At 39.2% G+C, this 21,353-nt stretch overlaps 1 protein-coding gene across 1 annotated transcript in view; it reads left to right on the forward strand.

Moving 5' to 3' along the window:
- The window catches only part of MRC1 (mannose receptor C-type 1), a 100,002-nt gene that overhangs the window by 57,416 nt on the left and 21,233 nt on the right, over positions 1 to 21,353 (forward strand). The window contains exons 14-24 of the mRNA XM_067704498.1: positions 338 to 425; positions 1,605 to 1,749; positions 3,624 to 3,665; positions 4,924 to 5,087; positions 6,131 to 6,198; positions 7,478 to 7,578; positions 8,922 to 9,064; positions 9,686 to 9,800; positions 14,219 to 14,385; positions 17,161 to 17,263; positions 20,936 to 21,168. Coding sequence (XP_067560599.1) covers positions 338 to 425; positions 1,605 to 1,749; positions 3,624 to 3,665; positions 4,924 to 5,087; positions 6,131 to 6,198; positions 7,478 to 7,578; positions 8,922 to 9,064; positions 9,686 to 9,800; positions 14,219 to 14,385; positions 17,161 to 17,263; positions 20,936 to 21,168 — 1,369 coding nt within the window. The remainder of the gene's footprint in view (positions 1 to 337; positions 426 to 1,604; positions 1,750 to 3,623; positions 3,666 to 4,923; positions 5,088 to 6,130; positions 6,199 to 7,477; positions 7,579 to 8,921; positions 9,065 to 9,685; positions 9,801 to 14,218; positions 14,386 to 17,160; positions 17,264 to 20,935; positions 21,169 to 21,353) is intronic.

Raw genomic sequence — 21,353 nt, forward strand, 5'->3', positions numbered from 1 at the left:
ATTTAGTTTCACTTCTAAATGCTTTAATTTTATAGATATAAATCCTGTGATGAATTGCTCTATAAACGTATAAGACACTCAGTACATATTGTTAAATGAATAAATGAATGAGTACCTTCCAATGCTTTACAGTTCTTTCAAACAGCAGCTTGTTTTCAGGATATTTACAGGTTGTACCAAAAGGCACAACTGTTGCATAAAGCTTACATTTAGTCATTGAATCCCTTTACCTGTGTACTAACTAATTTATGTTTTGGGGGTCGTTTTCAAATTGGATTAGGACTCATAGGTAACCAAACTTGGTTCATAAGCTACCTTTATATCTTGTATGTTGCAGAGCTAGTGGAAGCTACCACGAACTGTTTTGGTTGGGACTGACATATGGAAGTCCTTCTGAGGGCTTTACTTGGAGTGATGGATCTCCTGTGAGTAATTTGACTTAACATATCATTTTCTTACTTTATCATGTATTTATTTGGGTATTAACCTTTTGGCTTACTCCAAATTTTTGGTAAGATGGGTTATTATGAGAGCTAGAGACCTTTTTCTATGCAAAATGAATGCTGCTTTAGGACCATTATTCTGCCCCTGTCCCAGGACAGTTCTCCTGTTCACCCAAGGTGGAACATGGTGGACTGGCTGAAAAAAAATTAGGAAACTCCTTCCCCTAATTGATATAAAATAATGTCTTCATTCTCTCATGCCAAGTTGGTATGCAAGTAGCTAGACTTCTTAAAAATTGAGTGTTTTATGACCTCTTGTAGACTAGGAGGTATGGAAACAACTTTCGATATTCCATTAGAAACCATTAGGCTTTGTCAGACTTCTCCATTCTCAGGAACGGGGAAGTGAGAGGCTGTGGCACGTGCTGACCATCATCACAGGAAGTGATTTTGTATACTTTCAGTTCTACTTCCTGTCCCAACCCATCAGCAACTTTTCAAGGTGCTCGGTAGGGTGGATTACTTGATGGCTCCATTTTTAACATGGATTTTATATTTAGATCTCTGGAAAATAGATCATGATGCTTATTCTAAAACCTTGTGGGCTATGATTCCACTCTGAGAACTCCGCAGAGGACCTAATCCCAGCCCTCCATTTATTTCCACTGTTCACTTTGGCAACGTTTGGTAGCTTCCTTAGTAACATTTCATAAGTCTTTTCTTTTGTAAGGAGAACTAATTATATTTCTCTCTCCTACCCCTCTAGTAAAAAGAAAGTTTCCAGTATCACAATGAAATATTATCCTTTAAGAATGAGTTATAAATTGAGGAACTCCCAATACTGAGAAGTGGAACTTTTTGCCAGGTTTTACCTGTCTACAAATCCCACTTTCATGGCCCTGGATCCATTCTATTTAATAAGGGGGAAAGAAAATTTTATAATACTTAATAGCATACTCTATTTGACTTCAGAAGTTTCATTTAATGAAAGCTATTTCTTTCCCAGCTGTGTTCATAAAACTTGTTTGCAAAACAAACCTATTGTGAAAAAAAACTGAAGCGATTAAGAAATGTAAACATCTTTCCTTTTGTGTTTGGTTGGTTGATTGGCATTGACTGATAAAAATGGCTAATGGTTGTAATGTAATGTTTCTAATATAGGTTTCATATGAAAATTGGGCTTATGGAGAACCTAATAATTATCAAAATGTTGAGTATTGTGGTGAGTTGAAAGGTGACCCTGGTATGTCCTGGAATGATATTAACTGTGAACATCTTAACAACTGGATTTGCCAGATACGAAAAGGTATGATGATCTGTCCTCTCCTTTATCTCAGATTGGAGAACTAACCTCCAGTGATCCCAATATCTTCCCTTTATCTGTGGAACCAAACAAACAAAATAAGGGAATTGGCAGGGGCCATCATTTCACAGGATAAGAATGAAGTCGCTGAGCACAGATAAATATTCCAAAGGAACAGAAGATCAAAAGGCCACCCGGGAGTCCTGGACCAGAGTCACATCCTCCAAAATAATTCCCACGAGCTGCAGTTCTCGCTCAGGTCCTATAGGCATGGGAGTGGGTAGGTGTTCTACTCTGTAAGCAGAGTAATGAGGGTGCAGTTTCTGTTTGGGCATTTCCACCCTCTGACCCACGTTAGTCATCCAATAGGTGAAAGTCTCCCTCAGCCTGAATATGCTGCTTATGGATTTCTCAAGGAAATGTTCAGTCAAAGAACTGGTACCATTTTGAGGCCCCTGATGCTGTAAGACCCACCATGTTATTGATGGCCCCAAATGATCAATGCATACTTATCCGTCATGATTTGTGACTCAGAAAGTTCCACATGTCCAAGTCAGATTCTTTTCAGATAAACAGGTCCACCCTTGAACCAAAATATGTATCACTTCCTCTTCTGTGGACAGATAAATGGAACCACGTCGCCCCCTGCTGTCGGGGATCCTTGGCTACTGTTCCAGCTCCATCGCTAAAGATACTGTGTCGCTCTCCTACTGTCTGTCTGCTTATTTTCCTTACTCTGGCTTAGAGGAGTGTTTCCAGTGTTTTCAGAATGGAAGAATAAATAGTGGCCAGTTTTTCTTTAAAAGTCTCTTAGCTACCAAAGACTAATTTCCTTTTGTATTATTAGTAACTCTGTTCTTACAGATGTTAAATTCATTAAACCCAAAGCTAAGTAACTTGAGTCCTTTTATTGGATTCCAGCAAAGTCCAAGTATTAGTAACTACTTGGAAAGAAAAATATTTTATGTAGTGTTTCATAAAACAAACATTTAGTAAGAATAAGTTTTCTTTTTAATTTATTTTTGGCTGCGTTGGGTCTTCGTTGCTGCAGGCGAGCTTTCTCTAGCTGCAGCGAGCAAGGGCTACTCTTCGTTGCAGTGCACGGGCTTCTCATTGCAGTGGCTTCTCTTGCTGCGGAGCACGGGCTCTAGGCGCACAGACTTCAGTAGCTGTGTTGTGTGGCCTCAGTAGTTGTGGCGCACAGGCTTAGTTGCTCCGCGGCATGTGGGATCTTCCCGGACCAGGGCTCGAACCCGTGTCCCCTGCATTGGCAGGTGGATTCTTAATCACTGTGCTACCAGGGAAGCCCCAAGAATAAGTTTTTTGAAGAAACTATATTTTGTAAATAAATAGTTCGTATTTAATGGTTTCAAATAATGAAAATTTAAGTACTTTCACAGCTCGTTATAAGATGCACCCACTGCAAAACGAACATCTATTGAGTACTTTCTAAACGCAAGGAACTCACATTTTACCCCATCTCTTTACGTGCGTGACTAACTCCTTTTTGCAGTTGAGAAAGTTAAGGGTAAGACATTTAACCCCCAAACTGGGATTTGAACTTAGACTTTCTGATTCCAAAACTCATGTTCTTTTCTTTCTTTTCTATGATGTTACTTTTGGGGCCTAAAAAACTGTCTTCTAATTTCTGGTGGTATTGTTGAACCTGATCTGATTAACTCTTAACTCCTAATTCTGTTTCTCTTTATTCTTCTTCCCCACAACTGATAGGAGAATTGAAGATTGGGAGAGAGGAAGAGAAAGAGAGAGCAGTTAAGTTTTTAGCTCTATTGACCCGTGAAAATAGTGAAACAAGAAGGATATGTAATAGCACAAGTTCAAGCACTGTTTATATCTAATTTTCTTTTGTTTTCCAGGACAAACACCAAAGCCTGAGCCAACCCCAGCTCCTCAAGACAGTAGGTGTTTCCTTTTTTCCTGATTTCTATATTGATAGAAATAGAAAATAGATTCATTTTTTTCCTCTTTCCTTTCTCAATGGAAAAAAAAAAAACCAAAACCAAAACAGACAAACAAACCAAAAACCTTACCCCAGGAAGGTGGAGAGAAGAGGTTCTTAATATCTTTGAGAATCTCATGAAAGTTTGGCTCTACTCCTCCAGACAGATACTTCCATGCACAAACGTAAGGCATGTTAATATCACTTCTCAGCTTTCATGAATCAAATCCACGGCCCTCATGTATTAGTTTCCTATGGCTGCTGTAACAAATTACCACAAGCTTGGTGGCTTAAAGCTACACACATATATTCCCTTACAGTTCTGGAGGTCAGAGATGTGAACTCAGTTTCCCTGGGCTGAAATCAAGGGATAGGCAGGACCATGCTCCCTCCAGAGCCTCTAAGGGTGAATCTCCTTCCTTGTCACAAGCTTCTAGAGCTGCATTCCTTGCATGTGTTGGTTCATGGCCCCTCCCTTTATCTTCAGAACCAGCAGTGTAGCATCTTCCTCCGTTTGCCACATCACCACCTTCTTCTGTACTCACATCTCCCTCTGTAAGGATACTGATGAATTACATTTAGGGCCCACCCAGATAATTTAGGGTAATCTCTCCAGCTGAAGGTTCTTAACTTAATCATGTCTACAAAGTACGTTTTCCTGTATAGCAGTCACAGATTCCAGAGATTAAGACCTGGGCATCTTTGGGGCTTTTACTCAAACTACTATAGCACAGAATCATGGAATTCCATAGTTGGGAAAAAGCCTTCGGAGCCCTCCTGGTACCTGAATTCCTTAGTTCTTCAATTACACATTGAAGCACCCAGGTCCATCTTTTACAAGTTCTTTGTTAGATTTAAGATGAAAGTTGCTTTCTCACAGTTTCCACTCTTTGAACCTAAAACATCATGGGTGCGTGTATGTCAGTCATTCCAGCTCCTATTGGTGAATGTAACATTGGGCGTTCTTTTACCCAATAATGACCATGGAACTTAGCTGAGAAGAAAAGTAACTCTTTTTTACAGAGTTAGTGGAAAGTAGATATTTGGATTTGGGTGATTCAGTCTGTATTGGCATCAACTTCCTTCTTCTGAGCTCTCAGAGCTGCAGATACCTCTGATAGTGCTACTCTGCTCTTTTCACTCTTGTGTGGCATACATACCAGATTCTTGAATTTGTCTAAATAAAATTCATCACCTTTTTTCCACTAATTTTTCAGATCCACCAGTCACTGACGATGGGTGGGCTATTTACAAAGACTACCAGTATTATTTTAGCAAAGAGAAGGAAACCATGGACAAGGCACGAGAATTTTGCAAGAGGAATTTTGGAGATCTTGTTTCTATCCGAAGTGAAAGCGAAAAGAAGTTTCTATGGAAATATGTAAGCATATGATTAATTTAAGAATGGAACAGTGACATGTGCTAAGCAAAGACAATGTCTACGATTGCTACCCCATGGTGCAATTTCCAATTATGTGCTGAATTTGAACCTCCTAAGGTCAGGGGTAAAGATGTGAGTGTCAGGGCAGGGGTGCTGGGTATTGGCCATCGCAGAAGTGAATGACCTGATTGCTGGAGTATTCAGTGGAGAATCAGAGAACCCAGAAACAGTGTTTAGCCTGGGCTTTGGGAGAATCCAGACTTGATGGCTTTGAGTTCACTAATTTGATTTTCAAAGATTATCGTTCTTAACTAGTTGATATATATCAATCCTGGACCCTTTGTGTTTAGTGCAAGTTGATTATAATTTATGTCTTAATCTTAACCAGATTCTTGGTTAATAGATAGTACAGCTTGATTATTCATATAAAAGTCTTTTTTGGTTGTGCCAAAATTGTCAGCTAACAGTGAAGATATAACTGGTTTCTTTCCAAGCGTCCTTGGCTTGATCTTTCTCTTTAAAAATCTTCATGGCATCTTTATTGTTTTCCAGAAAGGAGGTAAGAGGGAGAGAAGGAAAAAAATAAGTTCAACAGTAACGAAAGAATAAAAATTCATTTGATCACAAAGGTATTGGAGTGTAGCATGACTTATCTCCATCTTCGTAGATATACCGTGGTTTGAAATTCTCAGGATCTTTCCTAATATTGCACCAGTATATTTGTGGGTGGAGAAGTCTTTCCTTAGACACATAATCCCAAATGGCTACTTTGTTTTAAAGAACGTCTTTAATAGTGTCTAATGACATCTGATGTTACAGAGAATGTCTTCAGGTATTTGCTATATAAATGCAGGTTGTTATATAATGTGCATACTTTTCCTTTTATTTCTATGAAAACCATTGAATATACAACAAAGTTTCTGTCTGAATGCCTCCTTAGAAAAGTCCCCAAATAGCCTGCCTCGTTAATCTGTAGGTTTTATTTAAGAATTTGCTTATCATCTAAGTACAGATTGAACTACATGTAAACTTCCATGTTCTAGGTCAACAGGAATGATGCACAGCCAGCATATTTTATTGGTTTATTGATCAGCTTGGATAAGAAGTTTACGTAAGTAAATCAAACTAAAACAACTTTGCTTAGGACAGTGCTGTGATGAGCAGCAAAAAGTGATTTTCAGATTTTGGTTCTGCTGAATGAATGTAAAAAAAAATCCTGCTGGGCTCTCCATCTACAAAGCATCTTAAAAACAAAAACCAATTTTTTAAAACCCTGTTAAATATTTCAACATTATGAATCTCCAACAACTCAGACTCTGATTGGATCTTGCAAAATGTCACCTCTCTTTGTTTCAGGAGGTCATCAACTGTTAGTAAATCGTCTGCTAGGAAGATGTATTATACAGATATGAATATTGAAGCTATTTGAAAAATTATTCCCATTTGGACTGTCCTTGGTGCCTAGAACCAAAGGGGCCTTTCGTGTTGCCCCTCTTCCTGCTTTCGGAGCACTGCTTTTGAAGTATTCTTTCAACTGCCTGAAATGCTTTCCCTTCAAAGGAATGACTATACTGTTTTTCATTAGGTTCAGGGACCAGCAAGAGCTGCAGGAGGGAGGAAATTAGTACATTTTGGGGGGTCTCTTTCCTTGTTCATCAGTACCCACGTTCTTCTAAGTTTGAAGAGCAAGTTTGTCTTCCTGGCTCCTGCATAGATGTGTTAACCACATATGTTCCATGTGACTGCTGTTGCCATTTTTGGCAAGAAAGACCCAAAGTCACTCTCATTATTTTTAAAGATCAGAAATGTGTGATGCTCCTTTGGACAAGCATCCGTTTTAACCATCCTCCAAATGAGAGAGTCGGATTCGGTGATCTCCTGGTCTCCTTCCAGCTCACGAACGGCCCCCGAATTTCCATGATTTATGGAAATGAGTATTGGCTCACCTACCTTAGGGGAAACCAGAGTAAACATGAAAATCAGAGAAGAGGCCCAGTGAGAAACTCTGTATTCTCTGTCTGTCTGTGGGTGGTTTTGTTTTGTGGGACTCATGCCTAAGAAGTCCTATGGGAGGATGTTTACTTCTGGTGCACTTCCAGGGTAACTGGGATCTCCATTTCTTCTCTCACATCAAGAATAAAAGTACTTCTTCCAGGGAGGGAAAAGAAAGCAGACGAGCCAGGCATCCAGTTACTACAGGAGACCTCGGTTCCCCGGGGGAGCACCCATGACCTGTGGGGGTTTCCTGCTGCTCTCTCTAGAAACCTCTCTTCTCTTTGCTTCGGATGCTGTGCTGTCTTCATCTTGATTGACTTGCCTGTTCCCACCACTAGGCTGTAGCCAACTCTTCTGATTGGATTTTTGCTAAACGGCTGAACTTTCTTTTCCAGTTGGATGGACGGAAGCAAAGTGGATTATGTGGCTTGGGCCACAGGGGAACCCAATTTTGCAAATGATGATGAAAACTGTGTCACCATGTATTCAAATTCAGGTAGATAAGATCACAATCTTCTTGAATCTGCCTTGTGGTGTGACATGTCATTTGCTACGTCCTTAGGCTAAAAGTAGCAAGTTGTGTGCTTAAATCAGACAAGAAAAGGAGAGAGAATCAAGGAGAATTCTAATTTTAGCAACATAACTGTTCAATTTGTAAGGAGAATGGATGCTTAACATTTGCTCTAATTAAATGATACAATCTTCTCACTTCTCATTTTATGAAACATGTTTTCATGTTCTGAATGAGGAAAGTATCCAGAATGTTTATCTATCTCCTTTATCTCTATGTCTTTATCTGTAAAATGGGAATAATAACAGAATGTATCAGTTGTTGAGAAGATTGAGATAATACATCTAAAACACTAAGCAAATGCTTTGTATATAAAGTTTATTAGATTATTATTATTAGCAATTACTGGCTATTTAGATAATAACCTGCAACATCTAGTATGTGCTTTGCTCATAGTAAACTCTCTATAAAGTTGAACTATTATTGGTTTAAGTGAAAGCGCAAAAGGGTATCACATAGATCTTTCTTCTCTCTTGTGTAAAAATGATGTTTGTAGCATAAACCATTTTTGAGAATCCTTATAAAATATAAACACATTTTTAAAATTTATTTATTTTTGGGGGGGGTAAGCTTTTTATTATCTTTTTTTCCCCTGTTGGTTATTTATTTTAAATGCAGCAGTGTATACATGTCAATACCAAACTCCCTCACTATCCCCCTTCCCCCCCGCCATAACCATAAGTTCATTTTCTAAGTCTGTGAGTCCGTTTCTGTTTTGTAAATAAGTTCGTTTGTATCATTTTTTTTTTAGATTCTGCATATAAGCAGTATCGTATGATATTTCTCTTTCTCTGCCGGACTTATTTTACTCAGTATGACAGTCTCTAGGTCCACCCAGGTTGCTGCAAATGGCATTATTTTATTCTTTTTCATGGCTGAGCAATATTCCATTGTATACATGTACCACAACTCCTTTATCCATTCCTCTGTTGATGGACACTTAGGTTGCTTCCATGTCTTGGCTATTGTAAACTAAACACATTTTAAAAAGTGTTTTTCACTCCTGTATATAAAATAGATAAACCACAAGGACCTACTGTATAGCACAGAAAACTGTATTCAATATTTTGTAATAACCTATAATGGAAAAGAATTTGATATATATAACTGAGTCACTGTGCTTTACACCCAAAACTAACACAACATTGTAAATCAACTGTACTTCAATACAAAGGTGTTTTTTTTTAAAAAAGTGTTTTTAGAAAAGTTTTTTAAAAACACTGTTTTTAAGCATGTAAATCTAATTTAACTATTCTGTTCTTTGTCAGGGTTCTGGAATGACATTAACTGTGGTTCTCCAAATGCCTTCATTTGTCAACGCCAGAACAGTAGTATCAATGCCACGGCTCTCCCCACCACACCCTCGGTCCCAGGAGGTTGTAAGGAAGGTTGGAATTTTTATAATTACAAGGTACTAAGAAAACTTAGTTGTAGTCACGTCACTGACTAGTGTGGAGAGTAGCAATGCAAATCTTTCAGCTTCAAGTTAGTGTTTGCTTGGCTCATCACTTTAAAAATTTTAAGCAAGAATATGTGGAAATTCCATGTTAAATTCTCTGTGGGAATTGATAGTAGACTTGACGGTATTACCCAAATAGTCGTGCCCTTTGTCCCAAGAGAGAAAAAACTTTGCAAAGAAAGCTGATGGGTAATAAAACTAACAATTTTTTTTCCTTTTTTTTTTTTTTTTTTTTTTTGCGGTACGCGGGCCTCTCACTGTTGTGGCCTCTCCCGTTGCGGAGCACAGGCTCCGGACGCTCAGGCTCAGCGGCCATGGCTCACAGGCCCAGCCGCTCCGCGGCATGTGGGATCCTCCCAGACCGGGGCACGAACCCCTGTCCCCTCCATCGGCAGGCTGACTCCCAACCACTGCGCCACCACGGAAGCCCTAAAACTAACAATTTTTGCATTTCTATTTAGTTGTGAGCAAATGTATATTTAGCTCTAATCTTCATGGATCATTTTGATTTCTTTAGAGCAAATACTGTTATCTTTATCTAATCCCTATGATTTTTTTCTCCTTCCATCCGAGTGTTTCAAAATCTTTGGATTTGTTGAAGAAGAAAGAAAAAATTGGCAAGAGGCACGAAAAGCTTGCATAGGATTTGGAGGAAATCTGGTGTCCATACACAATGAAAAAGAGCAAGGTGTGTGGGCCGTTTTACAGTCGGTGATGAACATAAATATGTAACTTTTTCCCCTAAAATGGTAGAATGTTGCTTATAGTAAATGAATTTTCGGTGTTCCAGAGTAAAGACTAGGAAGGGAAAACAAGCACATGTTGGGAGCTATTTTATTAGCTGTAGGCCTTATGCTGAGCGTTTTACATGTAAGTTGCCTTTCCATTTTCCTAACAAGTCTATGAAGCAGGAATCATTAGTCCCTTGTGAATGAGGAAATGTGCTCAGGGAGCCTTAGATCAGGGAGCTTACAGGGCAAGGGGTAGGACTGGGAATCAAACTGGGTCTTCCAGCTTCAATTCCATCTGTTTCTGCCAAACCAGTTTTTTCACCAAAGAGTCAAAGAAGAAGAGTAGTTCCAGGAATAAAATTAGAAATTGCTCATTTTCCATTTACTGCTCTTCTTGTCACTTGATATAGAATTTATAATGCAATAAAACTAATTTTTCAATATGAACTTTGAACAAATTGAGAAAAAAACATTTGATAAAACGTAAGGATAAGCCAGAGCTTTGAAGAACAGGATGAAGGAACACACCACTTACATACAGCAGATTGTAAAATTCATTATACTGTGGTCAAGAGAAAGGTACTTGACCCCTTTCACATGGTCTTTTTGGGGCCACCTTACTGGAAGTAGATATTAGGTTAAATTAGTTACTTTAAAAATGATGTTGACCAACTGCGGGCCTTTCAGATGACAGCAGCTAAACTGATGAAGGTTTGGAAACCACAGCCAGCAGCGAGTGAGGACGGTTTGAAAGACACTAGGTTTCACAGCCTGGAAAAGAGGATGTGAACTTTGAAGGATCGTCCCACTAAAGAAGGAAGACTTAGAACCCATGAGTGGCAGTTACAGGGAAACAAATGTAGGCTCAAAATTAGGAGGTTATTCTAACAATTAGAACGAATTGGATGGGATGCTTCGTGAGTTCTTTTAAAGGGCTGTGAAAATGCTTTTGTTGGAAGGTACTGAAATGGGTGCTGCAGAGTCACATGTGTTGACTGGTATGTAGCATGGAAGATGCCCAATACATATTTGTTGTGTGTAGGAATTTAGGAGCTGTCGTTGGGGAAAGATGTAGACTGGATGATTTCTAAGTTCCCTTTTGGTTCTGAGGTTCTTTGACTTCCAAAATCATTTATTGGGGAAAAATGATATACTCAAAAAAGATAAGAAAGAAGAGAGACCTTGGAACGCTGTGTGGCGCTCTCCTAAGTGTTAATTTCACTCCATAAATGCTACCATGTGCTTTCTTGGAACACATTCTTCAGTAAATCAACCAGGCTTTTACTGAGAACCTTTGACAAGTTCAGCAGCTTGCCAGACACTGAAAGAAAAGTGTCAAACCATAGCACACAATAAAAAAAATTCAGGAATATAACACTCACATTTCTCTAACTGGTCTACCACATTCTGGGCTTAGCTACCCAGCAGAGAAACACAATAATTGATTCCCTCTCTTAACCACAAAGAGCTGATTCTTGCCATAACAAAATTAGAACCTGGGTCATAGAGATGTGCAGAAGGGAACAATTTTCAGATAAACTAACATTATTCCTGGCAACACAGGCACACGCTGTTGAATTCTTTTTGTGGTTCTTGGCAGAAAACAAGTCAGTGTTGAAATATTGGCAGGTAGAGCTTTTCCACATTTCATTTCAAGTTGGGGATAAGGCAAGAGTTATGATCTTATTTAGGAAATAAAAAAACCAAAGTAAATATCTACCCATGCTCTTTTCTTTCTGAAAAATATTATAAGAAATTTCTTTTCTTTTTTTTTTTTTTACTTTGAGTTAATAGAGAAATAAGCAAATCTCTGAGCAGTGTAGTGGCGTCTATTACTCTGCCGAAGAGTAAGCCTGTAGCAATGACCCTTCTGTGGAACTGTTTGTTCATGAATAAACAGATGATCTCTGTGGCCTTCTTTCTATTTTACATTTTCTATTAGTAACCCAAGTGCTTAGTCATTTGGTTTCCTATTTGCATTCAGGAGTCGTGTTTAAACAGAGTTTGGAAATTGTCCCGTAGAGTCCGTGCTCATTCACTCGGTCCCATCTAGTGTCCTTGGTGTCCACAACTCCTGGCAGGTGAGGTTGCTGGCCTCAGAAGGCGGCTGCCATGGTGTGGCAGGCATGGGGATGGGCTGCTGGAGAAGGGATGGGGAACATGTACATTTAAGCCTTTTAGAGTTTCTGGATATTTGCCACCATCCTGTCTGCCACAGAACTGATAAAGAAGCAAGAGCCCATATTTGTCCTGCTTTCTCTGAATTTCTCTCCCAGTGATGTGAGCACTTAGCACCAGGATGCCCCCTGGGTCCAAGCATGCGCAGTGGATGTGGATGGCTGCTGACCCCTTAGGAACTGGCTGTCCTGGAGGAGTTCCATTCGGGTAGCTCTTTTGGTTTGTCAGTCCAAGGTGGTGATCATTTGACAGCCTAATGCTTTTTCGTTTTGACAAATAGTTTTTATTTTCAGAACTTTTTAAGGTTAAGAGCTCTCTTTGGCCCCTAGTTATTATTATGTTGGCCAAAAAGTTCGTTCGGGTTTTTCCATAACATCCTTTTTTTTTTAATCTCCATGCCTTTTTTTAAAAAAAAAATCTTTATTGCAGTATAATTGCTTTACAATGGTGTGTTAGTTTCTGCTGCATAACAAAGTAAATCAGTTATACACATACATATGTTCCCATATCTCTTCCCTCTTGCATCTCCCTCCCTCCCACCCTCCCTATCCCACCCTCTAGGTGGTCACAAAGCACCGAGCTGATCTCCCTGTGCTATGCGGCTGCTTCCCACTAGCTATCTACTTTACGTTTGGTAGTGTATATATGTCCATGCCACTCTCTCACTTCGTCCCACCTCACCCTTCCCCCTCGCGATATCCTCAAGTCCATTCTCTGGTAGGTCTGTGTCTTTATTCCCATCTTACCCCTAGGTTCTTCATGACCTTTTTTTTTTCTTAGATTCCATATATATGTGTTAGCATACGGTATTTGTCTTTCTCTTTCTGACTTACTTCACTCTGTATGACAGACTCTAGGTCCATCCACCTCACTACAAATATCTCAATTTCATTTCTTTTTATGGCTGAGTAATATTCCATTGTATATATGTGCCACATCTTCTTTATCCATTCATCCGATGATGGGCATTTAGGTTGCTTCCATGTCCTGGCTATTGTAAATAGAGCTGCAATGAACATTTTGGTACATGACTCTTTTTGAATTATGGTTTTCTCAGGGTATATGCCCAGTAGTGGGATTGCTAGGTCATATGGTAGTTCTATTTTTAGTTTTTTAAGGGACCTCCATACTGTTCTCCATAGTGACTGTATCAATTTACATTCCCACCAACAGTGCAAGAGGGTTCCCTTTTCTCCACACTCTCTCCAGCATTTACTGTTTGTAGATTTTTTGATGATGGCCATTCTGACTGGTGTGAGATGATATCTCATTGTAGTTTTGATTTACATTTCTCTAATGATTAGTGATGTTGAGCATCCTTTCATGTGTTTGTTGGCAATCTGTATATCTTCTTTGGAGAAATGTCTATTTAGGTCTTTTGCCCATTTTGGCATTGGGTTGTTTTTTTGATATTGAGTTGCATGAGCTGCTTGTAAATTCTGGAGGTTAATCCTTTGTCAGTTGCTTCATTTGCAAATATTTTCTCCCATTCTGAGGGTTGTCTTTTCGTCTTGTTTATGGTTTCCTTTGCTGTGCAAAAGCTTTAAGTTTCATTCTGTCCCATTTGTTTATTTTTGTTTTTATTTCCATTCTTCTAGGAGGTGGGTCAAAAAGGATCTTGCTGTGATTTATGTCATAGAGTGTTCTGCCTATGTTTTCCTCTAAGAGTTTGATAGTGTCTGGCCTTACATTTAGGTCTTTAATCCATTTTAGAAGAACTCGAGCAAACTTTTTGGCCAACCCAGTATAATCAGGTTATCTTATTTATAGAAACAGGACACGTGCTAACTAGTACAGGATGACCGTGCGTGAATTAGAAAAATGTACCTCTTCGCGCAGGATGGTAGGCAGCCATAACCCAGATCTGGGTGTACAAAACGGGGGGTGGGGCATAGGGTGGATTTCAGCCTCCCCGGCCCCAGCACCCCAGGGTCCTTGGGTAGGGCACAACCTATACAACTATCTGCAGTGACCCAGATAAAACCTAGACTTTTCTTATGAGAAACAAAGTCCAAAGTTGACGTGATAACATGCTGCTCAGGTTAGAATGTGTTTGTTTTCATGGTAAGTGCTTTTAAATGATAATAAAGACATTGATCACATGCTCGGTATTTATAAATTAATGTATTCTGAGTATTTTTGATGTTGGAGTCTTTCCCCTCAAAGTTCACAATGATCTTGTGAAACTTTCTTTCAGCATTCCTTACGTATCATATGAAAAACTCCACTTTTCACGCCTGGACTGGGCTGAATGATGTCAATTCAGAGCACACGTTCCTTTGGACGGATGGCCGAGGAGTGCATTACACAAACTGGGGGAAAGGTTACCCTGGTGGGAGAAGGAGTAGTCTTTCTTATGAAGATGTAAATATCGCTTTCCGTCACCTCTCCATACACTGTCGGTTTGCTTCAGGTCGATGTATTAGTGGTTAATCTTCTGTGAAAAATTCTGCCAGAGTACTCCTTGATCCGGTTCATTCTTGCACATTTTAACTGTTTCAGACTGAGCCAGCCTTGAAGGAAGGGGTATACATTCAGTTAAGAACGCTTCATCTTTGGGTTGGGGGTGGGAGGACATAGACGGTGATGGTAGCGAGGAATAGGGAAAGCCAGCTCCAGTATGGGCCCAGGCTGTCGTCAGCATGTACGCTTGAACCCAGAGTTAGCAATGTTCTCTGCATCAGCTACCCCTAAACTCTTGAAAGTGTTGTAGTATTTGGGGTGTAGTTCTGCAAGCTCCTACTGCTTCTGAAGTTATCATCGTCGTCGTCATCATCATGATTGAGCTACTGTTTGCAGAGTGCTAATAACTATGTGTCAAACACTCTGCTAAGTGCTAAGTGCATTAACCTAAGACACAGACGATTGCTTCTTTTTTAAAAAAATTTTTAATTATTTATTTTTTAACATCCTTATTGGAGTATAATTGCTTTACAATGGTGTGTCCGTTTCTGCTTTATAACAAAGTGAATCAGTTATACACATACATATGTCCCCATATCTCCTCCCTCTTGCGTCTCCCTCCCACCCTCCCTATCCCACCAATCTAGGTGGTCACAAAGCACCGAGCTGATCTCCCTGTGCTATGCAGCTGCTTCCCACTAGCTATCTGTTTTACATTTGGTAGTGTATATATGTCAGTGCCATTCTCTCACTTCGTCCCAGCTTACCCTTCCCCCTCCCAATATCCTCAAGTCCATTCTCTACGTCTGTCTTTATTCCTGTCCTGCCCCTAGGTTCTTCATGACCATTTTTTTTTTTTTAGATTCCATATATATGTGTTAGCATAGTGTATTTGTTTTTCTCTTTCTGACTTACTTCACTCTGTATGACAGACTCTAGGTCCATCCACCTCACTACAAATAACTCAATTTCGTTTCTTTTTATGGCTGAGTAATATTCCATTGTATATGTGTGCCGCATCTTCTTTATCCATTCATCTGTCGATGGACACTTAGGTTGCTTCCATGTCCTGGCTGTTGTAAATAGAGCTTCAATGAACATTGTGGTACATGACAATTGCTTCTTTATTTCACTGTTTTTAATCTTATACCATTGAAGCTGACTAATCAGTGTTAAACACCATTAGGCATTGTGGAATCCATGAAGGCACATAAGATTTTATTCTACCTTGAAGAAGCTTACACCTAAGCTAGACCCCAAGTCTTCTACAAGAAAGATGAGAGGAACAAAATGAAAGTGTGTAATGAGAAGATCAGCTATAAAGCATGATAGTAGTTAGGAGGAAAGAAACTTACCGTGGGATGTAGTGATCTAATCAGGCAGCACATATCTGTGGAGCTCTTCATTTGATGGAAAGAAGGCATGTGAGGAAGAATGTGGGTCTTCTTCCCAAGAAGTTTAAAACATCATGATTAGGGAATCATGGCAAGAGGCCGGGGAAGGTTGTGTTAAGTGGGAAAGGTGAATAAAGTCTTTAAGAAAAAGGCACAAGATGGGTTTGGGCGGAAGTAAAGAGCTTTAAATATAGTAGGAGTGTCATGCAGAAAAGAAATAGGCATCAACTTTAGAACGTGGAAAGCAGAATTCAGAGAAATTTAGATGCCCTAAGAAAGAGTTTGGACTTTGTCAGATAGGCAGCAAAAAAAAAAAAGTTTTGAGCAGAAAAACAATCTCATCAAGATGGCATCTTTATGATAATTAATTTGGTAGCTCTGTGTAGGGTAGATATATTCTGGTTGTGGGTAAGTGACTTTCGGGGGAGAAATTCTTTCAATCCTTATTACATAAATGAGGGCTGAAAAGTAGACTGGAGTGAGATAGGGTTTGCTTAGAAAGATTTCCTGGATGAGTGGTAAATTTCATTTAAAAAAATTCAATGTTGCACAAGTTTTTTCGTTTTTAGAACATAATGAAAAGGAGAAACAACAGAAACAAACAAAATCTGTAAACTCACCTTCCAGGAAAAAAACAACAACACTGTTTTGTTGGTTTTATTCCTAGATTTTTTTCTTAGTGTGTGTAAAAATATAAAGTTTGTATTCCACAAAACTGGAATCAAAACACATATATTGTGTTGTTACAATTTCAGGACTTATAAAATGAAGAGGATTAAATATAGTTTGATAAAGAGAGTGGGAGAGAAATGTTCACGTGCATTGTGTAGTGGAAACATCCTTGTTCTGTGTAGGTTTCCTGGTTTAGAGCAGAGATGCTGAGCCAGGATAATGAAAGATAAGAATAGCTAAGAAGGGGGATGGGAATGAGCAGAGGATCTTTGAAATGTATGGTTAGGGGTTCCTGATAGTTGAGGCTCATGGGATAATGAGGCTGGAGGCTGAGAAGATGTCTCTGGCCCTGGTGAAAGCTGTGGTAGGTTTCAGGGAATTAATGAGATTTCTGACAGCAGCGTTTCTCAGAACCAGCTCCAAAGTTTATCCAACTCTGCTTACTTTTCAATTAAAATAGCAAGGGTTCAGTGAGGGATCTGCGTGAAAATTGGCCAGTAGCATGGAAAGTAGGGATGAATTAAACATGCTGTAGATGAATTAGGACTATCCTTAAAGTTGGAGTTTAGGGATAAAGGATTTTTTTTTTTTTTTTGCTTATTAATGAATTGGTTTAAATAATTATCCATCCACATTTGGCTTTTTTTTTTTCTTCTCCATGAATATACAGGCTGACTGTGTTCTCATTATCGGAGGGAAGTCAAGGGACGCAGGAAAATGGATGGATGACACCTGTGACAGTAAGCGAGGTTATATATGCCGAACACCTCCCGGTAAGTCCTACCGGACCACGCTGGGCTGGAAGAGGTGGGGTTTTTCCATACTTTTTAAAAAGTGACATTCTTCTCAATTTTGCTGTGCGCCTTAAACTGCTCTAAAAAAATTAAGTTTTGTTTTAAAAAAGTGACCCTTCCCTTGCACATCAACACGTTGTTTTTAAAAAATTTTTTTAATTAAATAATTAAAAATTTTTTTTGGGCCGTGCCTTGTGGCATGTGGAATATTAGTTCCCCGACAAAGGATCGAACCTGCGCCCCCTGCAGTGGAAGCACGGAGTCTTAATCACTGGACCGCCAGGGAAGTCCCCATCAACATGTTTATTTGATTCTCACTTTCATCCATGGATGGCTGTGACAGACAAAAAGGATATTTTCCGTAATTTATTCATGAATGTGCCCCTCATCCATTACCGGAAAGTTTGCACAGGTTAAACTAGAGGTTGAAACTTTTTCTAATCTTGTTAGAAATTTGGGATGCTTGCTTACCTCTACCTTAAAAGTAAAAAATGTCAGAGCAGGGATACCTCACTTCAATTTGTGTAATTTGAGAACCGTTGCCCCCAAACACCCTATATGCCTCATTACTTGTTATATATTCTGTGTCTCTAAAAATGTAGATGTCTTATTTGTGGTCCTTTTTTCATCTTAGGAAGCCTAACTATGGTGCAAAGAAAATAAAACAGATATGTGGATATCGACCAAGAATCAAGATTATGGTCGTGTGCATTTTAGTTTCGAGTGAAATTAGAATAGAAACATTTGGCTACATAGAAGAGGTTCAGAAAATAAAAGATTAGAGATGAGGGTTGAAGTTGAGGTGGGTTGCTGTCACCCTGAGCAGAGCTCTCAGAGGAGCTTGAATTAGAAGCTGCTTGATCTCCCGGATCTAACAAATTTTTCTATACTTTCTGGGGAATCAGGGAACTGATAGCAATTTCTGGCAATGACTGAAAATCACTGAAGATATTTTCAGGTGATTGCAAAGTCCTGCAGGAAGTCTAACCTCCTGTTGATCCAAAAGAAGGTCCAGGCCGTGCCGCTTTTCTCTCTCCGCTACACCCTTCGAGCGCCAGAATCTTAGGCCACTGGTAACGCATCTGTGCTTCCACACTTTGGGGAGAGAGGGGAGTCCCCTTCCAGGAGGGAATGATGGTTCCTAAACTTGTTTAAAATCTTCTTTTTCTTCTTCCTGTAAACACAAGGGATAGAATATTTGCTGCCAACGAAAGATATTTTGACAATTTTTAATGACTTGGGTTTCAGGAAAGGTCGACAGTGTTAACGTGAAAAAGGCAGAATATGAAATTTTGTAGACTACTGATGACGCAAAAAACACTTTGAACCCCCTTAAAAAAAAAGAACAAGAAGGCGATGGAAATGCATCAAAATAGGAATAGTGGATGTGTTTGCATCGTGGGATTAAGACCTTTCGTTCCTTCACTGTACTATTGTATTTTTCTTCATTTATCAAAAACTGTCTCTTTCTAACGCTCTCTCTCTATGTATATATATTTGCATTTATATTATATATAATATGTCTATACATCTATATATATCTCTCTATATATAACAATTATGAGGAAACACTAAAATATTGATGTGGTTAGATTCTAAGTAATTTTTTCCTCATTTTTATGCTTTTCTATATTTTCTAAAATTTCAACAAAGAATGTGTGTTCAGTATTTTTTTAAAACAGTGTTGTTTTCAGGAAGTCCCTGGTGGTCCAGTGTTTAGGACTCAGGGCTTTCACTGCTGGGGCCTGGGTTTAATCCCTGGCTGGGGAATTAAGATCCCACAATCTGTGCAGCGTGGCCAAAAGGATAAAATTAAATAAATAAAAAGTAAAACAGTGTTGCTTTTATTCATATATATGAGTATGTATGAATGAATATATATGAATTCATGTAAATATATAAAGATACCTAAATAAAAACGTGAATGAACACATATGAATGTAAAACACTTAAGAACAATCCCTTGATGAAATTTTAGAAAATACAGAAAAGCATAAAGAGAAAAGATTACCCATAATCTAACCACCTGAAAGTAACCTCTCAGTGATTTAGTTTTTTCCTTATAATTTTTTCTATGAGTGTTTTAATAAACAAGCTAATTGGATAAATGAGCTAATTTCCTGGCTGCGTATAGCCTTTGGCGAAGCTTCTTAAAGCTTTCTCTCAAGCTTCATTGGGCACTTTTAGCAGTCCAAAACTTTTCCCATGTTGTTAAGACAAACCCAGCTCTCTCCAAGCTGGGAAACGATGAGACTGTTTACTTCCTACTGGCTGTAACATGTAAGGATCTGGGGCTGGGTCTCTTGGTTTAATGCTATTCTATCAACACACGGTGGCAGCAACAGCAGAAGAAAGGGGAGGCTGCCCTCCTTGCTGAATTAAAATTGTTGCCTTACCAGATTCTTCAAAAGAAAGTTTGGCATTCTTGGAGTGGCAGAACAGGGCACATGGTGGGTTGGGTTGGTATGCAGTGGAACAGGTTGGAGAATTGGCCAAGACAACATCAGTAGGCAGGGACATCTAAAGCCCTAGACCAGGGGTTGGCAACCTTTTTCTGTAAGAGACAGATTATAAATATTGCAGGCTTTGTAGACCATGAAGTTTTTGTTGCAATGACTCAACTCTGCTGTGATCGCAGACAATCATAGACAGTATGTAAACAAATGAGCGTGGCCGAGTTCCACTGAAACTTTATTTATGGACACAAATTGGAATTTCATGTATTGTTTACATGTCACAAAATATTTTTCATTGTTTTTTTTTCCCCAACCATTTAAAAACTCACGGGCTACAAAAACAGACAACAGGCCAGATTTCACCCTCTGGCTGTCATCCGCTGACCTCTGTTCTGCCCTAAGGCATCAGCTAAGGCGCCCAGAAACAAGATTTTTTTGGGGTCTTGACAGTAAGTGGCCCAAAGTATGGGTGGGTCTAGAGTCGTTATTAGAAACGCATGCTGAGAGATTGAGGAGGAAAGATCAGAAAGCCAGAGTGACACCAGCTTGCGAAGGCTTCAGTTTGGATAAGATATGGGGCTCACATGGGAAATCATCATAAGATTAAAGCTTGATCCTGAGATCAAGGTTAAATGAAGTGGAAACTGTTATATGGCTTCATTCCAGACCATAAACCAGTTTCTTGAAGGTACAGGATTCACAGGTGAAGTCAAATAGATACAAATAGATGCAAATTCATGGGTGGAATGGAACAGAGTCGGGTGGGGGAAGGGAAGGAGAGGAAGACTGTTCTTGACCTTAAAATTTGACCAAGATGGAAAAAAAAAAAAGATTCGTGTTGACAGGATGATAGATGTTCTTTAATTTATGAGATTAAACTGTGGCGTGTCTTTCATCCAGATACTAGATCTCATAGTATTTGCAAGTCTTTTTGGTTTTATAGGTTAGAAACTTGATCGTGTATTTACCTTAATATTCTAAATAGCATTTGGAAATGACTTAATTCAGTCAGGCATACTGGTTAAAAAATAGAACTTTGTGTTCCGATGTGAAATGGCTCATGAAAATATGTTTAACCCCTGACAGTTTGAATTGTGCTGTTCAGATTCTTTTTAGGATGTGTGAGGTACAGAAGTCATGTACAGATGGCGCTCAGGTAATGTTTAATATTAATGGAAATAATTTTTTATTCCAGACCCTTCCTTGCCTAGTTCTCCAACAACAATTCCAACAGATGGCTTTATTAAATATGGCGAAAGTAGCTACTCACTCATGAAATTAAAGCTGCAGTGGCATGAAGCAGATGACTATTGCAAGCTTCACACTTCCCTGATTGCTAGCATTCTAGATCCCTATAGTAATGCGTTTGCGTGGATGCAGATGCAGACGCTGAATGAACCTGTGTGGATCGCCCTGAACAGTAACTTGGTGAGATGCTGGAAACACGTGCGACTTGACATGATCGAAAAATTGTGATTGAATATGATTCTCTTCTGTTCATTCTGTTGAATACTTGTTGTGTGTAAAAACCTGCTGGGCTTTGGAAATGATACTGACATGTACAAGACCCAATCTCTCTAGGACCCAGTGCAGGGATCTAGCAAGTTCGTGAT

Source organism: Pseudorca crassidens, chromosome 1 (genome assembly GCF_039906515.1).
Source record: "Pseudorca crassidens isolate mPseCra1 chromosome 1, mPseCra1.hap1, whole genome shotgun sequence".
Lineage (NCBI taxonomy): Eukaryota > Metazoa > Chordata > Mammalia > Artiodactyla > Delphinidae > Pseudorca > Pseudorca crassidens.